The 18,973-nt window shown below is 40.4% G+C and overlaps 1 protein-coding gene across 1 annotated transcript in view; it reads left to right on the top strand.

Moving 5' to 3' along the window:
- Positions 1-18,493, top strand: part of LOC110981607 (kinesin-II 95 kDa subunit-like) — a 42,075-nt gene extending 23,582 nt beyond the window's left edge. Inside the window, exons 5-20 of the mRNA XM_022239297.2 lie at positions 287-411; positions 701-784; positions 1,274-1,353; positions 1,726-1,795; positions 2,041-2,133; positions 2,969-3,189; positions 4,055-4,230; positions 4,918-5,057; positions 5,795-5,992; positions 9,743-9,862; positions 10,259-10,377; positions 10,846-10,962; positions 12,291-12,396; positions 12,943-13,082; positions 13,432-13,491; positions 13,726-18,493. Coding sequence (XP_022094989.2) covers positions 287-411; positions 701-784; positions 1,274-1,353; positions 1,726-1,795; positions 2,041-2,133; positions 2,969-3,189; positions 4,055-4,230; positions 4,918-5,057; positions 5,795-5,992; positions 9,743-9,862; positions 10,259-10,377; positions 10,846-10,962; positions 12,291-12,396; positions 12,943-13,082; positions 13,432-13,491; positions 13,726-13,822 — 1,946 coding nt within the window. The 3' untranslated portion in view covers positions 13,823-18,493. The remainder of the gene's footprint in view (positions 1-286; positions 412-700; positions 785-1,273; positions 1,354-1,725; positions 1,796-2,040; positions 2,134-2,968; positions 3,190-4,054; positions 4,231-4,917; positions 5,058-5,794; positions 5,993-9,742; positions 9,863-10,258; positions 10,378-10,845; positions 10,963-12,290; positions 12,397-12,942; positions 13,083-13,431; positions 13,492-13,725) is intronic.
- The last annotated feature ends 480 nt before the right edge of the window (positions 18,494-18,973 follow it).

The following is an 18,973-nucleotide window of genomic DNA, read 5'->3' on the forward strand; positions in this document are numbered from 1 at the left end:
TGGTCAATGTGACTTCACATGTACCAGTACTTCAGGCACAATGTCCAAAATTTTGTTTGTCAAGGATGTGTTATTGTATTAATGCTCAGTGGAAAGTTGGAATTTCAGTTGGATCTTTGGAAAGCATGGATTTCTCCAATTTGCCTCACTACAATGTAGTTGTCCGCAAAGCTTTAAAAACTATGAAGCTCATACATGTACATGTACATATTGCAATTTGGCTTAAATTCAGTTGGCCTGTATTTTCAACATTAAATCATCATATTACCTGTACATGTATCTGTAGGAGTGAGGTCAGATCCCGAGACCAGAGGGGTTATCCCTAATTCCTTTGAGCACATCTTCACTCATATCGCCCGTACACAGAACCAGCAGTATCTAGTCAGAGCATCTTATCTGGAAATTTATCAGGTGAGGATAGGAATGTGTGTCAGTTTGTGTTAGGATGCGTTGTTCTTACACAAACCTGTTCATATCCTTAGTGACTAGCGAAGTTTGCAATTAGGAATGTGTGTCAGTTTGTGTTAGGATGCGTTGTTCTTACACAAACCTGTTCATATCCTTAGTGACTAGCGAAGTTTGCAATTAGGAATGTGTGTCAGTTTGTGTTAGGATGCGTTGTTCTTACACAAACCTGTTCATATCCTTAGTGCATAGCGAAGTTTGCAATTACAACTTTGGTATGATCATTTGGTTGCAGGAGGACATTAGAGATTTGTTATCGAAGGACCAGACTAAACGGTTAGAGTTGAAGGAGAGACCAGACACAGGTGTTTATGTCAAGGTAAGGCAGACTGTAAACTAACATACTCTGGTAGTGTTTCCCCATTTTGGGGGGGTTACACATTATCTTTGACAAATTGTACAGAGGTAGCGGGACAGTCATCTTTTGTTTAGAAACAGATGCAACTACGGTAGTTCTTGAGGAGTGACTTTTTTGGTGAAGTGAATTCCTTTAATTTTTTCACTGAAGTTCAGAAACATGGTAAACCATAAAATGGTGTGCTGTTTTTACTTTTAGGTTTATTGTGCCTTGTCTATCAGCCAGGTATAAAAGACATCTGTTTGTGAGAGATCAACGTGAGATGGTCAATTCCTAGCGTGCGTATAAAGTGATGTTCATCAATCAGCAAATCCCAACTCACCCACAGATTGATGGATAATTTCTCTTGCTTTCTTCCTCTAAAGAAAGGGTGTCTGGATAGAGAGCCTCTGGCCCCAAGAAATCTTGAGTTTTGAAAATTGCAAATTCTAAGCCATCTTTCCCCAACAGGACTTGTCATCCTTTGTTACCAAGAGTGTCAAGGAGATTGAGCACGTCATGACAGTTGGCAACACAAACAGATCAGTGGGGTGAGTTTCTTCAACAACGTTGAGAAGCACAAGATCTATTGCATGGCATGGCAATTTTAGTTTCAGGTTAGGGTTGGTTAGGGTTGGTTAGGGTTAAGGTTTTAGTTTCAGCAACTTGTTATTAATTATCCTGAATGACCAGCACCGAGATTCATTTTGAATATGCTCTGTTGGAATACCGAACCAGCTACTTGACTTGTGTCAAAACCCTTGAACCAATGAGATCCATACAGGTCTGAAACATACCAGACAGGTCTGCATCAAGGACAAATTAAGTTACAGTAAATGATTTGTCTCTTATAGTGACATGGGTAATGACAGTGCTAACTACTAATCAATACTACTTTGCTTTACTTTCCTTTCTCTCATCAGCGCAACAAATATGAATGAACACAGTTCCCGGTCTCATGCAATATTCATCATTACAATAGAATGCAGTGAGGTGAGCTGACAATATTGTCACTGCTAATTGCACTTCAACACCGTAGAATGTGTTTTGCACATATTTTCACAATACTCCACTGTGTTCATAGAATTCCTAGAAATACTTATATAGCCAGAATATTACCCCAAGTGTTTTTTCCACCTGATAGTGGTGTACCCTTGTATGAAGGTTGCTAGTAGTAAAAGTATTGCCAAAAATGTAAACTAAAATTCTCACACAATTTATTTTTTATTATTGGAAAGCTTGGGCCAGACGGGGAGAATCACATACGAGTCGGTAAGCTAAACCTGGTGGACTTAGCTGGCAGTGAGAGACAAGCAAAGACAGGAGCACAGGTAAGCCTGATACTGGCCTGATAGCGGCCTGGTACTGGCCTGATAGCGGCCTGGTACTGGCCTGATAGCGGCCTGATACTGGCCTGATAGCGGCCTGATACTGGCCTGATAGCGGCCTGATACTGGCCTGATACCTCCCTGATACCGGCCTGATACCACTTGATACTGGCCTGGTACCTGCCTGATACCGGTCTGATACCAGCCTGGTACTGGCAGTAAGTCAGATACATCATGTACATGGGGGCTAGTTCATAATTTCTTCATTGTTATTTTGTAGAGTTCAGACTTTTTTTTACACATTTAGAAAATTCAAAATAGGGAGGATCACACAGTGTCGTTAATCCCTTTATTATGACTTGTTCTGATCAGCAATTCCTCAATTGGGTGCCAAAGATTACTGTTCAATAAATGTGTAATTTATTCTCAAATTACTAATTGTAACAGCAGGCATAGTAGTGCATGATTTAAAAAAAATGAGAATTATGTGTGGCTTATCTCATTCTGTACAAAAATGATTCCTAAAAATGGAAGAATGAAATATAGATTTGCTTTTTTATTGACATTAAGCCTGTTGCTTAAACAATTAAACTATGAAAGTCACTCTTAACCATAGGAACTTGTGTGCTGTTTTGTTTGTGTGGTGACACCCACAAACTTGTGAATGGCTGCTTGTATTCATTCCATTTGTGTGCATATTCAGTGCTCTGTCTCTTCATGCTTTATTTGAGAGGCCTGACTTTGGAGTATGCTTGTGCATGATCAACTTTCCTCACTTAGCACAATGCCCTCAATTGTCATGCTTGGAGTTAATACCGTGACTGTGTTTATTTAACAGGGTGAGAGATTGAAAGAGGCCACTAAGATCAATCTCTCCCTATCTGCCCTGGGTAATGTCATCTCAGCCCTGGTAGATGGTAAGAGCACCCACATACCTTACCGAGACTCCAAGCTGACCAGGCTACTACAAGACTCACTGGGTGGAAATGCAAAGACAGTGATGGTGGCAAATCTGGGTCCAGCCAGCTATAACTATGATGAGACGTTAACAACACTCAGGTAAAATTGGCCATTCACAAAGTGGTATGCCTTGACTTTCTACAGAAAGGATATAAATACTGGAGAATAGAGATGTTTCAAACAACTATCACAGGGTGCACTAACATGTACAAAATAGCATTTTGTGTTGCAAACAAGCAAACTATACTCTGTGGAAATCAATAGAAATGTCAGCATTCAATCCATGTAGTGCCTGTATTCATGATGTAACACTGAGTTATACATCAAATAAAGAGCTCACTAGTGAATCAAAGAGGTCCTTAAACCTCAGTATATGGGATCAATGCTTGAATTATCATGACTGCTGTGTGGCTAGCAGTCAGCATGAATGGAAGACATTAAGGTCATGTCCAACATGGCTGTGGCTTATTTATTTATGTCCACCAGTGGAAGCCATTGACTCGCAGTCAGCGGCTACAACCACTTTTTACAGTGACTTGTGTGAATTGAAGTCAAAGCCAGTTGATTAGCCCATATCTGCCAACTATTCCAATTTAATTGGAACTATTCCAATTTTTAAGTTTTTCCAACCACAAAAATTGGAATAGTACGATTTGGATAAAAAGGGAAAAAAGGCCAGGCAAAAGAGGCTGATACTTGCAGAAAAAGAGGGCGCTATTTAGTGTGTCTTACACACATACATTGTGCATGTGCATGTGTGTACATGAAATAGCTTCTCTCACACTGCTGCTTGTTGTTTGAATTTCTGACTTTTCAGTGCTGGCAGTTATGATAGCCTGACACTTAGCTTGTCCATGTGTGCAGTGCATCTAGTCATATTTGGTTATTAATGCAAGGGACAGGAAGGCCATGTTTTACCAAGTGCTCAGCCATGAAGTAAAGTTGTTGTACGTAATCTTTCCAGGTACGCCAATCGTGCCAAGAATATCAAGAATAAACCCAGAATCAATGAAGACCCAAAGGACGCCCTGTTGAGAGAGTTCCAAGATGAAATCATGCGCCTCAAACAGCAGCTGGAGAAGAAGGGTGGTGGTGGGGGCGGAACCAAGAAAAGAAAGAGGAGGCGGAGAAAAGGCGAAGGTGAACGCTCTTTGTAAAAGACACTGAGACTCTTGGTGGCGGTAATGGCTTTTGTGTTAGAACTCTGATGGTGCTGTTTAGCCTACTCCTAAGAGTCACATGAGGGCGCTTGCTTGACATTGACAGCTGTGGGCACATTTAAGCAATGACTGAAGTTAACTATAATTCAACTAACATCACTTGAACAATGAATGATTTGGACTATCTAGTCGACCATTTGGGACCAGGCCCAGGGGCGTGCTTGTGCCTGTGTTTATCAGTAACTGATTTCATTTATCACTGCAGGGGGAACCATTCATATGAAAATAATAGTACAAGATTTCAATGACCGTGTACGCTGCGAGAATCGCAGCCAATGGTGAAACATGAATAACAATGAGATTGTTACCAAATCACCGACTAGGGTCATTTGAGTGTAACAGAATTGCGCATGCACATCGTTAAAAAGCAATGGAGTACTGGTCGAATTATAGTTCAGGCCCAAACTTGCCTTGTGCTGTCCAGAGGTGGTTTTTAGCTTATCAGACTCTTGTTGGCAGTAGGGCCTAGGTGTGGGAACTCTGGATGATGCTAGTACCCATAGCAGTGTTATAAAGATATGTTTAGACCTTATCACATTCTTCTGACTTCCTGATGTGTTACATTTAATGTAGCTACGATTCAATAATAATCTGTCTTTTCCATCAGCTGGTGGTTCAGATGAAGAGATTGAAGATGAGACCGAGGAAGGTGAGGAGATGGATGAGGAAGAGATGTATAAGCAGGCTCAGGCCAAACTGGATGCAGAGAAAGAGGCCATCGTGGCTAACAAGACCATGATTGCTGAGGTAAGCTACTCAGATGATACCATCACAGTCTGACTTACATTCAGTGCTGCTGTTGTGTACTGCAGACCTACTTGTAATTGCTTCACAAGTGATCACATATCGTTACTAAGTATCCCAGGCTTAATGTGAGCCGTAAGGTATTGGTACACATGTACATGAAAAGTAATGAAATGAAAGTATTCTCCTGACCAGTATTAAATCCTTGTGAAGTGCTGGACTACAACTACTCATGTTATGCACTCTCCACATCCGGAGCACAATCAAGGATGTAATGCCTCTAACAACGGCAGGATTTCTTAGGTTATTTCAGATGTCATCGAACCTAAGCACCCCTGTAGAATTTTGAGACAGGTTGTAGTGCATGTGACCCTCATTACTCCATCAATCTCTCTGATATTTCTCACTCCCGTTTCTCCTGCCACTGCTGTCATTGTATCTCGCAGGACCCTTATTACCTTGAGTCATATTGCACCTACCAATGTATGTAAACTACCCTCAAGCACTGTGTTTTCGTTGTATTTCTACCCCCTCTATACATGCCGTGCCACCCCATTATCATGGTTTATGTTACTCTTACATTTTTGACTGTTGCCTGTTGTTCATGTTACTGTGGCAGGTTGCAACTCATTTGGCACTTAACCTGACTCCTAGTGTGATCCGTGTTACACCTCAACTTTTAGGTAGTATTTATCCTTCCCTTTGTTACTCATGTGAGTTATGTTATTGCCTACCTTTAGGAGAAGGAGAAATTTCTGCAGGAGCTACAGCATCGGCAGGGCTTGCTGAAGAAGCAGCAAGATGCTCGGGATGCCTTAGAGTCTAAGATCAAGGCCATGGAGAGCAAGCTACTGGTGGGAGGCAAAAGCATCATTGATCACACTGATGAACAAGAGAGAGAGCTGGAACAGAGGCGGTTAGAGCTGGCTGAGAAGAGGGTAAGGAAGTAGACTGGACTAGGTGGGGAGAAGATGAGATTGGGGGGAATGGAATTACAGTCAAATCTTGATACCTGGAATCTCTGGGGAATGGACAAAAAATTTGAGTTATCCGAAATTTGAGTTAAAAGAAGGTCCGGATTTCTTTTGAAGTTAAGTCTAATTATGATGTGTATCATAACTTGTACCTATATGATGATGCACAGTTACTGTAATTCTCCCTACAGTGACTTTTGAAATGACATTGTGGTTATTTTATACTTTGGTGCCACAAGTTTTTGTTCATAGAAAGACCGTTTTTGCAGAGGATTTTTCAGGTGCGAAAAGACGAAGTGTGCATGTCAGAAATGATTCATAACTAGACCCGCGTTCTGTGTACGCTTTCTTGAAGTATTTTGGCAGCGGTTTCTTTTGGCTCTGCTACACATAAACTTCGAGGTAAACGAATCCGGCAACATAAAAGCCTATTCTCTCAGCAGGAATTAATCTTCGAGTTAAGCGTAGTTTGGAGTTAACCGACTTCGAGTTTTCGAGATTTTACTGTAGTTATGTACAAGAATGTCATTGAATCACACAAGAAGTAGATGGAGCAGAGCAGAATAATGCTGGCTGAGAAGAGGGTAAGATATTAGTCCTGACTTGGTTTGAGAAGGATAATACTGGAGTTGGTGATGTTAGTCCTGACTTGGTTTGAGAGGGATAATGCTGGAGTCGGTGATGTTAGTCCTGACTTGGTTTGAGAAGGATAATACTGGAGTCGGTGATGTTAGTCCTGACTTGGTTTGAGAGGGATAATGCTGGAGTTGGTGATGTTAGTCCTGACTTGGTTTGAGAAGGATAATGCTGGAGTTGGTGATGTTAGTCCTGACTTGGTTTGAGAGGGATAATGCTGGAGTTGGTGATGTTAGTCCTGACTTGGTTTGAGAGGGATAATGCTGGAGTTGGTGATGTTAGTCCTGACTTGGTTTGAGAGGGATAATACTGGAGTTGGTGATGTTAGTCCTGACTTGGTTTGAGAAGGATAATACTGGAGTTGGTGATGTTAGTCCTGACTTGGTTTGAGGAGGATAATGCTGGAGTTGGTGATGTTAGTCCTGACTTGGTTTGAGGAGGATAATGCTGGAGTCGGTGATGTTAGTCCTGACTTGGTTTGAGAGGGATAATACTGGAGTTGGTGATGTTAGTCCTGACTTGGTTTGAGAAGGATAATGCTGGAGTTGGTGATGTTAGTCCTGACTTGGTTTGAGAAGGATAATACTGGAGTTGGTGATGTTAGTCCTGACTTGGTTTGAGAGGGATAATACTGGAGTCGGTGATGTTAGTCCTGACTTGGTTTGAGGAGGATAATACTGGAGTCGGTGATGTTAGTCCTGACTTGGTTTGAGAAGGATAATACTGGAGTTGGTGATGTTAGTCCTGACTTGGTTTGAGAGGGATAATACTGGAGTCGGTGATGTTAGTCCTGACTTGGTTTGAGGAGGATAATGCTGGAGTTGGTGATGTTAGTCCTGACTTGGTTTGAGAAGGATAATACTGGAGTTGGTGATGTTAGTCCTGACTTGGTTTGAGGAGGATAATACTGGAGTTGGTGATGTTAGTCCTGACTTGGTTTGAGGAGGATAATATTGGAGTTGGTGATGTTAGTCCTGACTTGGTTTGAGAGGGATAATGCTGGAGTTGGTGATGTTAGTCCTGACTTGGTTTGAGAAGGATAATGCTGGAGTTGGTGATGTTAGTCCTGACTTGGTTTGAGAAGGATAATACTGGAGTTGGTGATGTTAGTCCTGACTTGGTTTAAGAGGGATAATGCTGGAGTTGGTGATGTTAGTCCTGACTTGGTTTGAGAGGGATAATGCTGGAGTTGGTGATGTTAGTCCTGACTTGGTTTGAGGGGGATAATATTGGAGTTGGTGATGTTAGTCCTGACTTGGTTTGAGAAGGATAATACTGGAGTTGGTGATGTTAGTCCTGACTTGGTTTGAGAAGGATAATGCTGGAGTTGGTGATGTTAGTCCTGACTTGGTTTGAGAAGGATAATACTGGAGTTGGTGATGTTAGTCCTGACTTGGTTTGAGAAGGATAATGCTGGAGTTGGTGATGTTAGTCCTGACTTGGTTTGAGGGGGATAATGCTGGAGTTGGTGATGTTAGTCCTGACTTGGTTTGAGAAGGATAATACTGGAGTTGGTGATGTTAGTCCTGACTTGGTTTGAGAAGGATAATGCTGGAGTTGGTGATGTTAGTCCTGACTTGGTTTGAGAAGGATAATGCTGGAGTTGGTGATGTTAGTCCTGACTTGGTTTGAGAAGGATAATACTGGAGTTGGTGATGTTAGTCCTGACTTGGTTTGAGAGGGATAATGCTGGAGTTGGTGATGTTAGTCCTGACTTGGTTTGAGAGGGATAATGCTGGAGTTGGTGATGTTAGTCCTGACTTGGTTTGAGAAGGATAATACTGGAGTTGGTGATGTTAGTCCTGACTTGGTTTGAGAAGGATAATGCTGGAGTTGGTGATGTTAGTCCTGACTTGGTTTGAGAAGGATAATGCTGGAGTTGGTGATGTTAGTCCTGACTTGGTTTGAGAGGGATAATGCTGGAGTTGGTGATGTTAGTCCTGACTTGGTTTGAGAAGGATAATACTGGAGTTGGTGATGTTAGTCCTGACTTGGTTTGAGAAGGATAATACTGGAGTTGGTGATGTTAGTCCTGACTTGGTTTGAGAGGGATAATGCTGGAGTTGGTGATGTTAGTCCTGACTTGGTTTGAGAAGGATAATGCTGGAGTTGGTGATGTTAGTCCTGACTTGGTTTGAGAAGGATAATGCTGGAGTTGGTGATGTTAGTCCTGACTTGGTTTGAGAAGGATAATGCTGGAGTTGGTGATGTTAGTCCTGACTTGGTTTGAGAAGGATAATACTGGAGTTGGTGATGTTAGTCCTGACTTGGTTTGAGAAGGATAATACTGGAGTTGGTGATGTTAGTCCTGACTTGGTTTGAGAAGGATAATGCTGGAGTTGGTGATGATAGTCCTGACTTGGTTTGAGAGGGATAATGCTGGAGTTGGTGATGTTAGTCCTGACTTGGTTTGAGAAGGATAATGCTGGAGTTGGTGATGTTAGTCCTGACTTGGTTTGAGAAGGATAATGCTGGAGTTGGTGATGTTAGTCCTGACTTGGTTTGAGAAGGATAATGCTGGAGTTGGTGAAGTTTTGGATAAGTGGGAGTTAGTTAGCTTTGAGCCAAAGAGTATCAGCAATCTCAGTGATAAAAACATGGAGGTGGTTGGAATGTGTCGAGGTGCTTAGAGCAAGTCTGGTCGTTGAAGTGTGATGGGCACAAGTCATTCATTTAGGGTCATGCATGGCAACAAATGGCAGGTATGGGGTCGGGGTAATCTACCAGACCAAGCTGCCTCGGCTGAGATTAGGCAGTGCTTGAGATGTTGTGATAGGGGTAAACGAGTGGAGGTTTGTTGAGAAGTATTTCAGGCAGGTAACATACCTGGAATTAGCTAATCTTGTTTAGTTTTAGTTCCAATGTATGCCATTACACATTGGACAATCTGTGTCAACTGTTATGCAACTATGAATTTCCTTTTTTCCTGAACTTCTCAGTTACATGTGTGTTTTTAGGTCAGGAACAGTGGTCCAACTACCTTTTAATACCACATATTACAAGGTTTACACCATGACTTGTTTTCCGTTGAAGGTCATTGTCTTGGACTCATTGTGTTTTGATGTGTGTCATTGACAGCGCATTGAGCGAGAGATGCAACAGAAGCTTGAAGAGAAAGAGGAGAACACCGAAGAGATGGCAAAGACATTTACCTCCCTGCAACAAGAGGTAGAAATCAAGACCAAAAAACTCAAGAAGGTAAGGTCAAACATCTGATGCTAGTAATGGCCAATTGCTACGTCCAAAATGAGCTTTCAGAACTGGGGCAACATCCGCTGTAAACGTGCGGTGTATTTTGGACCAATGACAACCCAAACTATCTCTTCTGTAGAAGGTGGAACTAGAAAGTTGTATAATGGCCAAGCCAGTTTGTTAATGCGCATATGAATTCTTGGGTAGGGGTTGATATCAACACCAAAATAACTCGGTGTAAGGCCGAACGTCATTTTTTTATTCCTTAAAGATGGCTTTTTTGGGGTCCATGTCTTGTGATGTCTATAATCTCTTCTGGTGCACCAGTAGATTTATGGTTTGCAGTTCTAGGACGTCTCCATTCATGACAGTATTAATGCACTTTCACATTCCTTTTGACAGTTATTTGCTAAACTTCAAGCAACAAAGTGTGATATACAAGATCTCCAAGAAGAGCATGCACGAGAGAGACAAGAACTGGAACAGACTCAGAATGAACTGACCAGAGAACTCAAACTGAAGTAAGTCATCAAGACTGCCACTAATAGGGTCATGCATTTGGTGACAGACAAGGAAACACAGACTGTGTGGCGTCCACTTGGGGAGTAGTTTAGAGAGGCAGGAATGAGCCAGTTTGATATTTCATAAAGCCAGGGTCTTTCAGGAACAAAGCGTGCTGGTGAGACAGTGTATGGCTGCGCTCATAAGACAGACTATTGCGTCCGCTCGTAGCTGTTCCTGAATAGCCTCATACTGAGCATGCACTGTTGGAATACCGAACTGGCTTATTGGAGCATACATGGGAACAAGTTGATCAGGGAACTCAAACTGATATACCAAAGACTTGCACAGATAGTATAGCAGAGTGGGTGATGGACATGATGGAGATACGGACTGCTAGCCATCTTTAGGATGGAAATCCTGCATCAGTGAAGTTTGCTTGGAGACCAGTTGTACATTATCATATTTCACTTTTTTTACTCCCATAGGATGCTGATCATAGAGAACTTTATTCCACACGAAGAAAAGAATAAGATTCTCCATCGTGCTGAATTTGATGATGATACAGACCAGTGGATGCTGAAACCACTTGCAAGATCTGAAGGGTAAGTACCTTCTAGATTGTCCCATTGCTTCTTTTGTCATGTATGTTCATATTCCTCATTTTGTTGGTGCGCATGGGCGCTGAATCCCACTATGGCCAGAAGCCAGTAAAATGGCTGTTGACTCGAGCAGGTGGACCCCAAAAGTAATTGATCATTATTAAGCTCAGATATTGCTGTTTACCCCTCATTTCCATGCCGGTTAGAATTTAAACACTCAAAAGTCCCTTTTGCTAACTTGCACTCTATAAAAATCCATTTTCTGCCCAATTTTTGCCCATTTTTGTCACGTGCCTCCAAAGTACCTCCAGAGTCAGAAGTTGGAAGTGAAGTCAACATTTCAGAGGGGATTTGTTCAGTTTTGTTGGGTTTTCCCTGACTTTTCTCTACTTGTGAATGGTGACAAATATGAACGCTCTCATGAGAAAGTATTATGCAGGAAGGAAACCGTATGAATGAGAACAGAACGTTTTTGTTTGTCCTTTTAGTTGCACAATTTGAAATCATTGTACGTATTAGTGCAAAGCAGTAAAAGTCAACTTGTACTCAAATTCTCTCGTGGGTGTACGTGTATGCCATGCCCAAAATCTGGACATCTCATTTTTGACAGCTGTCGGACTCAGTGCCGAAATTTGAATCCACATGAAAAACGAACTGCATTTCAGACAGATGGTTTTCAATCTTGAAGAAATGAACTGATGGATGTGAAGGATACATCCGTCTTCCAGACAGGATCACCAATGATCTGAGGGGAAAAGTGTGAAAATTGGGCACTAAGTAAGGTGAAAAAAGTGAATTCCAAAAAAAAGAAGTAATAAACTTTTTTGGTTCATAAAAGTTACTAGTCCTTCATGTGGCATCAAAGTTATTTGCAGGTAAACCTGGCAAAATTGTGAAAATGAGACACAAATTTTGGTTAAAAACGATAATTTTTTCATAATTATCCTTTGTCATATAATTGACATTTTCCACTTCATTGATTATTTACCGAAGATCTTTCTTGCTAGAAGCTATTAAATATTCTTGGCAATTTATTCACGCAGGAAGTCTTCAAGGGAAATGGCAGTACAAATCCCTCACATGGGTCACCACCAATATGCGTCGTCTGCTAAAATAATTTTTCAGGCCAACGACCATAATGTCACTATTGCGCATACACGAATACACAAACTAAATGCACGCACAGTCTATGGGGCCAAACATACACGCTCTGAAGCTTGACCGCAGAAATAAATAAGGAAAAGAACAAGTAGGGCCACTAACTCATACTCAGTTTCATTTATTTGGACTGTTTTTTGACCAATCAGTGTCTGCCTGATTTCTTCACCCAGGCCGACCCAGATGGCAAAAAGACCAGTATCAGCTGTAGGCAATCGAAGACCCATCGCTGACTTTGCACGGATGGCAGCCCAAGTTGGCGGAAATCCTAGATACAAGGCAAGATACTGTGAACTGGGATACATTCCACTTGTGAAGATGTGGGTAATTTGGGCAGGATATAAGCGAGACATACTGTAGTCCAATATCAAAGAGGCAAACTGAGCATTAGGACATTCTTATTTTGGGGAGGGAATGCCAAAATCATTGGCTGTGTAATTGAGAAACTGTCTTCAATAGTTTAATCAACAGACATAAACAACATAGGGACAACTTTTCCTGATCTATTCTGAAACGATATAGATTCAGTATCTGTGGACAGTTGCAGTTGCAGAGTGCCTATAACAATTATCAGAGCTGCAGTCAGATTTCACATTTCGATATCTCTTTGAAAGAGGCTGCCCTGCTGCCATGAATGAAGTCTGACTCAAAGCGTGTAAAGTCAGTATGTACACAAATGTCATCATGTTGTATAGGTGAAAAAAAGTGTGGGTTTTTTGATAGTTTTTTGTGGGCTTGAAAGGGAAAATGGGTAACTATTCGAGTTTTCGAATGGAACTATCTGGTGTTTTGAAACCTTGTCCTAAATTGCTTTTGCATTTTTAGGCAGAGAATATATTGCAGGTTGAACTGGACATGCCAAACCGCACTACTAGGGACTATGAGGGCCCCAGCGTCGCTCCAAGGGTTCAAGCAGCACTAGATGCAGCATTACAAGATGAAGATGACCTTGATTTAGAAGTCCAGTGAGTCCATGGGACGGGGAGGGTAGAAAAAAGATTTGTAGGGATTACGGGGAAATGTAAGGAGACAAACTGTAAAGGTTGGAGCATGGCTACCAGGATACTAACATTGCTGAGGAAGCATCATAGATGAAGATGACCTTGCCTTAGAAGTCCACTGAGGATATTAGTGTGGAGGGGTAGAGAAAAGGGGATATGGGGAGATGGAACGGGAACATTAGGATTTCCTTACCTGGAATAATGCTGGGTTCCTTTTCTGTCTCTAAAAAAATTTACAGGTTGTCAGGTGTAGCAGGTGAAAGGTGTCTTTTTGATGTTGCTTAAAACACGCCAACTTCTGTTTTTGTTTCAGACCATCTGTTTTTGCTGGAAAAGCAAAGACAAAACTAAAGAAAGACAAGACAAAATCGAGGTGAGATTCTGAAGTGACTTGTTCAAGTCAACCTTAGCTGGCACTAGCCCCTTTGAATACATCTTAACATATTCAGGCCCTGTGTAACATTGCAGTGGGCGCTACCTTCATTAGCCATTGTACTGTTGACCCTATTGAAATTGTCCATTCCTTCACTGCCTTAGAGCAGAGGCATTGTTATTGCAACAAACCTAGCATGTGTGATAAAACCTTCAACTTGCCCTAATATTTCAGAAACAAGCCTACCATGGCATCCTCTGCCTCAGCTGCAAGAAAAACTGGAGGAAATTCACAGCTGTACCCATCAGCAAGAGGTCTCATCTCTAAATAGTATCACCCTAATCTGTAAGACAACACAATGCAACAGTCACTATCTCAATGTGGGCAGAGGTTCCAGTATGCAGATTGCCAGTGTGTTCCTGGGGGGCTTACATTTCCCCATGTGAGACCTGGTTCTTTCTACCAATCTGAATGTTGCCCTTAACTTTAATCGTCCCCGAGTCCAACAGAAACTTACAGTACAGCAGGCAGTTCCTGTTTGCTTGAGGCGATCAGTTTAAAAGAATCAAGTGTGGTTTGTAATGGTTGGATTTTGTTGGCTTCAGCATAGTTCCTCCGGTAAACTGCAGTCATTTTATGCTGTGGTTGTAGTCAACTCTGTATAACTCAGCAAAACTGACTTTGTTATGGTAAAAGTGACTCTGCCATATTTAAATGGCAGCGACTTGAAACAGGGGTGTCAAAATGAATTCTTACTTTCGCACAGTCTGCTGGTCAAAAGTGCCACACTCCAACAACTTCTAATGGGTTCTTCAGTGACTTCCTGAGGCCTTGTTTTTTGTATCGGCTATTGTCTATCGTGTTGGTTGTGATCCAGAAAGTCTGTTTTTTTACCTAAAGATTTATTGGTCTGTCATTGTGATGGATATTGCTAGGTAGGAAGTTGCTTGGAATTGTAGACTTTTGCTACATAGCTAATACTAAGACCCCTCTCCATGGAACTGCCAAGCCAAAAATTGCTAAGAGGAATTTGATGCAAAGCAAAAATAAATACAGAACCCATTACAAGCAAAATGGACTGCTTGGCGTAGAGACTGGTAACCAGGGGTAACCATGGTTTACTGGTTCTACAAATAGTTGCTCTGCCCAGCTGCTTCACGGAATGGGTCAAAGGTGAAGCAGTTCTGAGCTATACATTTCACTAAAGTGTGCATTCTGACTGTTTTCAATTTGGACAAAATTCAAAGGAAGATGGCTTTCTAAAAGAAACATTATAAAAGCAATGCATTTTCTCTGAAACTCAGAAAAAAATGCTGCATAAGTAATCTGCAATTAAAAAAAAATTTGTTTCTAAGCATCAAATTGATGACCTAGTACTTTTTCAAAAGTGACTTTCTGTGAGGTATACAGTTTGATAAATATTCCACTTTTGAAAGTTAAAGAGTTAGAGTGTCTTTATAGTATAAGCCTGTTGCTAAAGCAAAATTATAACTAATTAACAAATTCTTTCAAATGTATAATCACGGATTTCCAAAATATTTCTTTGAGTACCTCCTTTTGGTTGTAAATATTTTAAACAAAACAGATGTGGTATTCAGGCACACTCCTCCTCTGTTAAGTTCCTCGGAAAAAATGTTGATGTTCTCTCACTGATTGTCATTCTATCAAAGTTTTTATTCAGTCAGCTCAGTCCCTCCAGTCACAGCCAGTATTCCAAATATATCATTGTATTCCTAACGTATTTATAGTAAATTGATTGGGGCAATATAAAGTGACACTAGGTGTACTGATAACTCTAGCAGGTCACAGTAACCTGCAATTCCTCACCACTTTCACGAAGAGACAAAGTCTTGCCAGAGAGTAAAAATTAGGTTTCTAGAAAATCGCATTTGAAGTTGGTCTCTGTTTCAAACACTTATTCCCAGTATTTAGCATTCCATTGCCTTAACCAATGCTACTTCATGAAAGAAGGGAAGTTAAATGACACAGCACTGCAAAATAATATTTATAGTAAATTAATTTTTTTTTTTTTATACAAACACTCCTGTCCGTGATCTGTCCGTGAAAATGCTAAAATTTGTGTGACTTTTGTCTGTGTGCGAAAATGGCGTGTCCAGTACACATTTTTGCCATGGTGTTTGCCTGGTGCAAAATGGTTACATTTGTGTACATTTTTTGAATCATTTTGGCTCTTCCTGAAAACGGCAAAACAAGTTTTGACTGGTTTTGACCTGTAATGTTTTATCTATGGAAGACAACTTGTCTCTTTTTGTAAACAAAAAATGCAGTTCAGTTGCACTTTTCCCTATGCAGAGCATTGTGATTCGGCTGATTTGAGTAAAGTCGGTGAAAACGGGTCACACCAAGTTGTAGGCATCACATAGCCTAGTTGGGTTTGCAAAAATACAGAAATTTGAAAAATTCATGGTTTGGAGCCATTTTGACTCTTCGTGAAAACGATGAGGAATTCTTTGTAGTGTCGAAATTATCTTTTGGATAAGCTTTGGGCTAAAGCTGTAGCTGGAGATTTTGGTCTTAAAATGAACAAGGTACCTGTATTAACATTAACTTAAACAGTCATTAATAACAGGCTACCAAATCACGTGGATGATGTACCTTGTGGTCAAATTACATACTCATCTCCAACTTAATACTGTATCTTGTCTTACATTCCGCTGCCTCAGTGTGGTTACAAATTGTACCAGATCCGATGATTGGAGTTTTCAAATGATTTTCTTCTAAGACCGGACATGCTTGCAGTTGTATAATGGATGACTCGGTTCATTTCTTGAAGTGATTCATTTGGTTTGAACCCCAACTAGGTCTGCCTGACATTGCCATTACCTTTGTAGTCCAAATCTCCTGAGATCAAGAAGGCAGTATCTGGAAAAGTAAAGGGTAATGTCTGGACCTTTTCAGAATCAGGAGAATTTGTTGTTGATTTCTGGAAATTCTTCAAACTCTTTCACAAATTTGGGATGACATTTTCAGAAATGCTGTCAATTTCTTAATGATTAATTCCCCAAAGAGTAGTTTTTGTCAGAAAGGGGAAGGCTCCTTCCCAGGGCCCACTTACAGGATTCTGATGACTGCTAATAAAGTGTAGTTGGGGTGGCAGAATGCAAAGGGCTGGAGAATTCTTCAGCAAAACTGGGATGTTGAAGGAAGCAACTGGGGATTGCTCATGATTATAGATGCAAAATACCGACGATGAAAAAAAGATCATACACACAAAAACCAGCATGGTGAAAATAGATGATGAAAGCATTGTAATAAAAGTATTTTTTTAAATCAATAATTGTCTTACCAGCCTAATGTTGTTATGTAACCTAAACGGGTCGATAGTTCAGCAACGCAACAGGCAAACTAAACCCTGATTTCACACCTCACCACTGATCATTTTAACCAGTCATGTGGGTATCATCAGTGGTCCATGGCCAACACTTCCACATGTACAACATATGTGCATATATGCATGTACATGGAATGCGTGTGCCTTGACCGTAGCAGTAAATTACCCACAATGCTTTGTGACATCTACATTCAGTAGCATGGTGAGAAGCTTTTCATGCTGAGCATGTCTGAGGATTTGAATCATTCATGTTTTATTCATTGTACAAAGTAGATATAAATTAGTTGCTGTGTGTACATAGAAAGTACTAAATATATTCGTTTAATATCTGTACAGAGTTGAAAATGGCGAGGGTTCCTTGGATGAAAAATTATGGTGTACATATGGAACTGTACATTTGTTTAGTACTACTGAAACATCTACCAAAGTTTATCTTGGATCTATTTTGCTTTCTGATGCTTTCATACATGTATTAATAGTTGAACATTATTTCTGTTTGGACATTTGCTTTGATATTGTGTGTTTTGATGCTGAATTTGTTTATAGTAGTTTCTTTTGATTCAGTAATGTGCATGTGTGCATAATATCAGTTTTTATTTTATTACCGTCCACCAAGAATATTAGAGTCTAAATGTTAATGTACAGATTTTTGTTGTTTGATCCAGGGTTTAAAACCTACAAAGTGATAGGTCAGTGTGGTTTTCTGGAGGGGGTGGGGAATAGGAGATATACCGTGGGAGGGGTAGGCTGAAGCTCTTCCCTAAAATAGTGATATTAAATCAGTTATATGCTGCTAATAATAAGTAAATGAATGTTGGATATCATTCAGAAAACAAAGAAACAAACACTTTTGAGACCCAGTCAAATTACAGAATAATGAGCCCACACCTTTCCTTGCAACAGACTCAAAAAGCGCGTCCTCTTTGGTTCTTAGTGAGCACTTCTTGTTGAGCTACTGCCCTGTATTTACATTTTGTTTTATGCTCAACTACACCTGTTTATTGGGCTGTGATTGTTTATGCAAGGAATCAGGTTTTTAGGAAATATGCATGGGTGCTTGAGTATCCTCAGAAAATATTGAAATCCATGATAAATTCTCCCTTGTTTTAAGGCAGTGTAAAGATAATTGATGAACTTTGGCGTTCCGTGAGGGGAACCTCCTATCTGCTGCTGCTCTGATAAAGTTTATCAGATGGACCATCTTCTGACATTTTTGCTGATTTGCATTCATGCTCTTTAATGATACATTTGTCTTTTGCACCCTGAAATATAAAAAATATTATTGTTGTAGTGTACATGCACACATTGCATGTCATAAAATGACTTGATCACCTGTCAGAAGAACCACAAAGGGCTTTTATTTCCGTATTCTGAAATTTCTAATGGAAATGTGAAGAGTGGAAGTTAAGAGCAATTAGCCAACATTGTGAAAGTGAACATGTCTTACTTTGATACTCTCAAATGCAATAGTATTTGTGAACATGGCATATGTCAGTCAGTACACTTTTAAACTTCATGCTTTTTCGGTTAAGATGGTTTAAGTGTTCCCTGTAGGAATTAGTCTGTTAATCGTGCAAGCCATATCCTAAGAAATTTGTTTGCTTTTCATAAAGATCAACCAATAAAATACTGAGAAAATGTAACTTGAAATCTTCTGTTGTCTTGGATGTAATCTTAGACTTGAATGGTCACTCTGTAAAAACTCAGTTTTGAAGGAAAAAGTTTGATTGTCCAACTGATAAATATGGGCTAAAATGTTGACACTTTTTGATACAAACAAGTGTATGACACACAAGAAGAGCTGTTGAACGCAGTCTTTGAAAGTGCTCTAATTTAAAATTTGCGCACATTCAATGGTTGTGTTAAACAGAACTACCCCTTGTCAGCCGTTACCCTAACGTACGTGTTCCCTGTTCCATTACTCACAGGGTGCAGTTCACTAATTAAAACAGTGTAAAATCAGCATTGTTCAGGGGGCAATAACATGCAAGCCAACATGCCGGGGTTTCTCAAACAAAAATGAAATTGTTATTTTGTCGGTCATCTTTCAGTTTCTTTTCAATTTTGGCGGGGTTAACCAATTACATTTTTAATTATTCACACCATCACACAAAACAAAATCAACCCCAA

Source organism: Acanthaster planci, linkage group LG21, assembly GCF_054643075.1.
Source record: "Acanthaster planci isolate LZ-2023a linkage group LG21, COTS_SCS, whole genome shotgun sequence".
Taxonomy (NCBI): domain Eukaryota; kingdom Metazoa; phylum Echinodermata; class Asteroidea; order Valvatida; family Acanthasteridae; genus Acanthaster; species Acanthaster planci.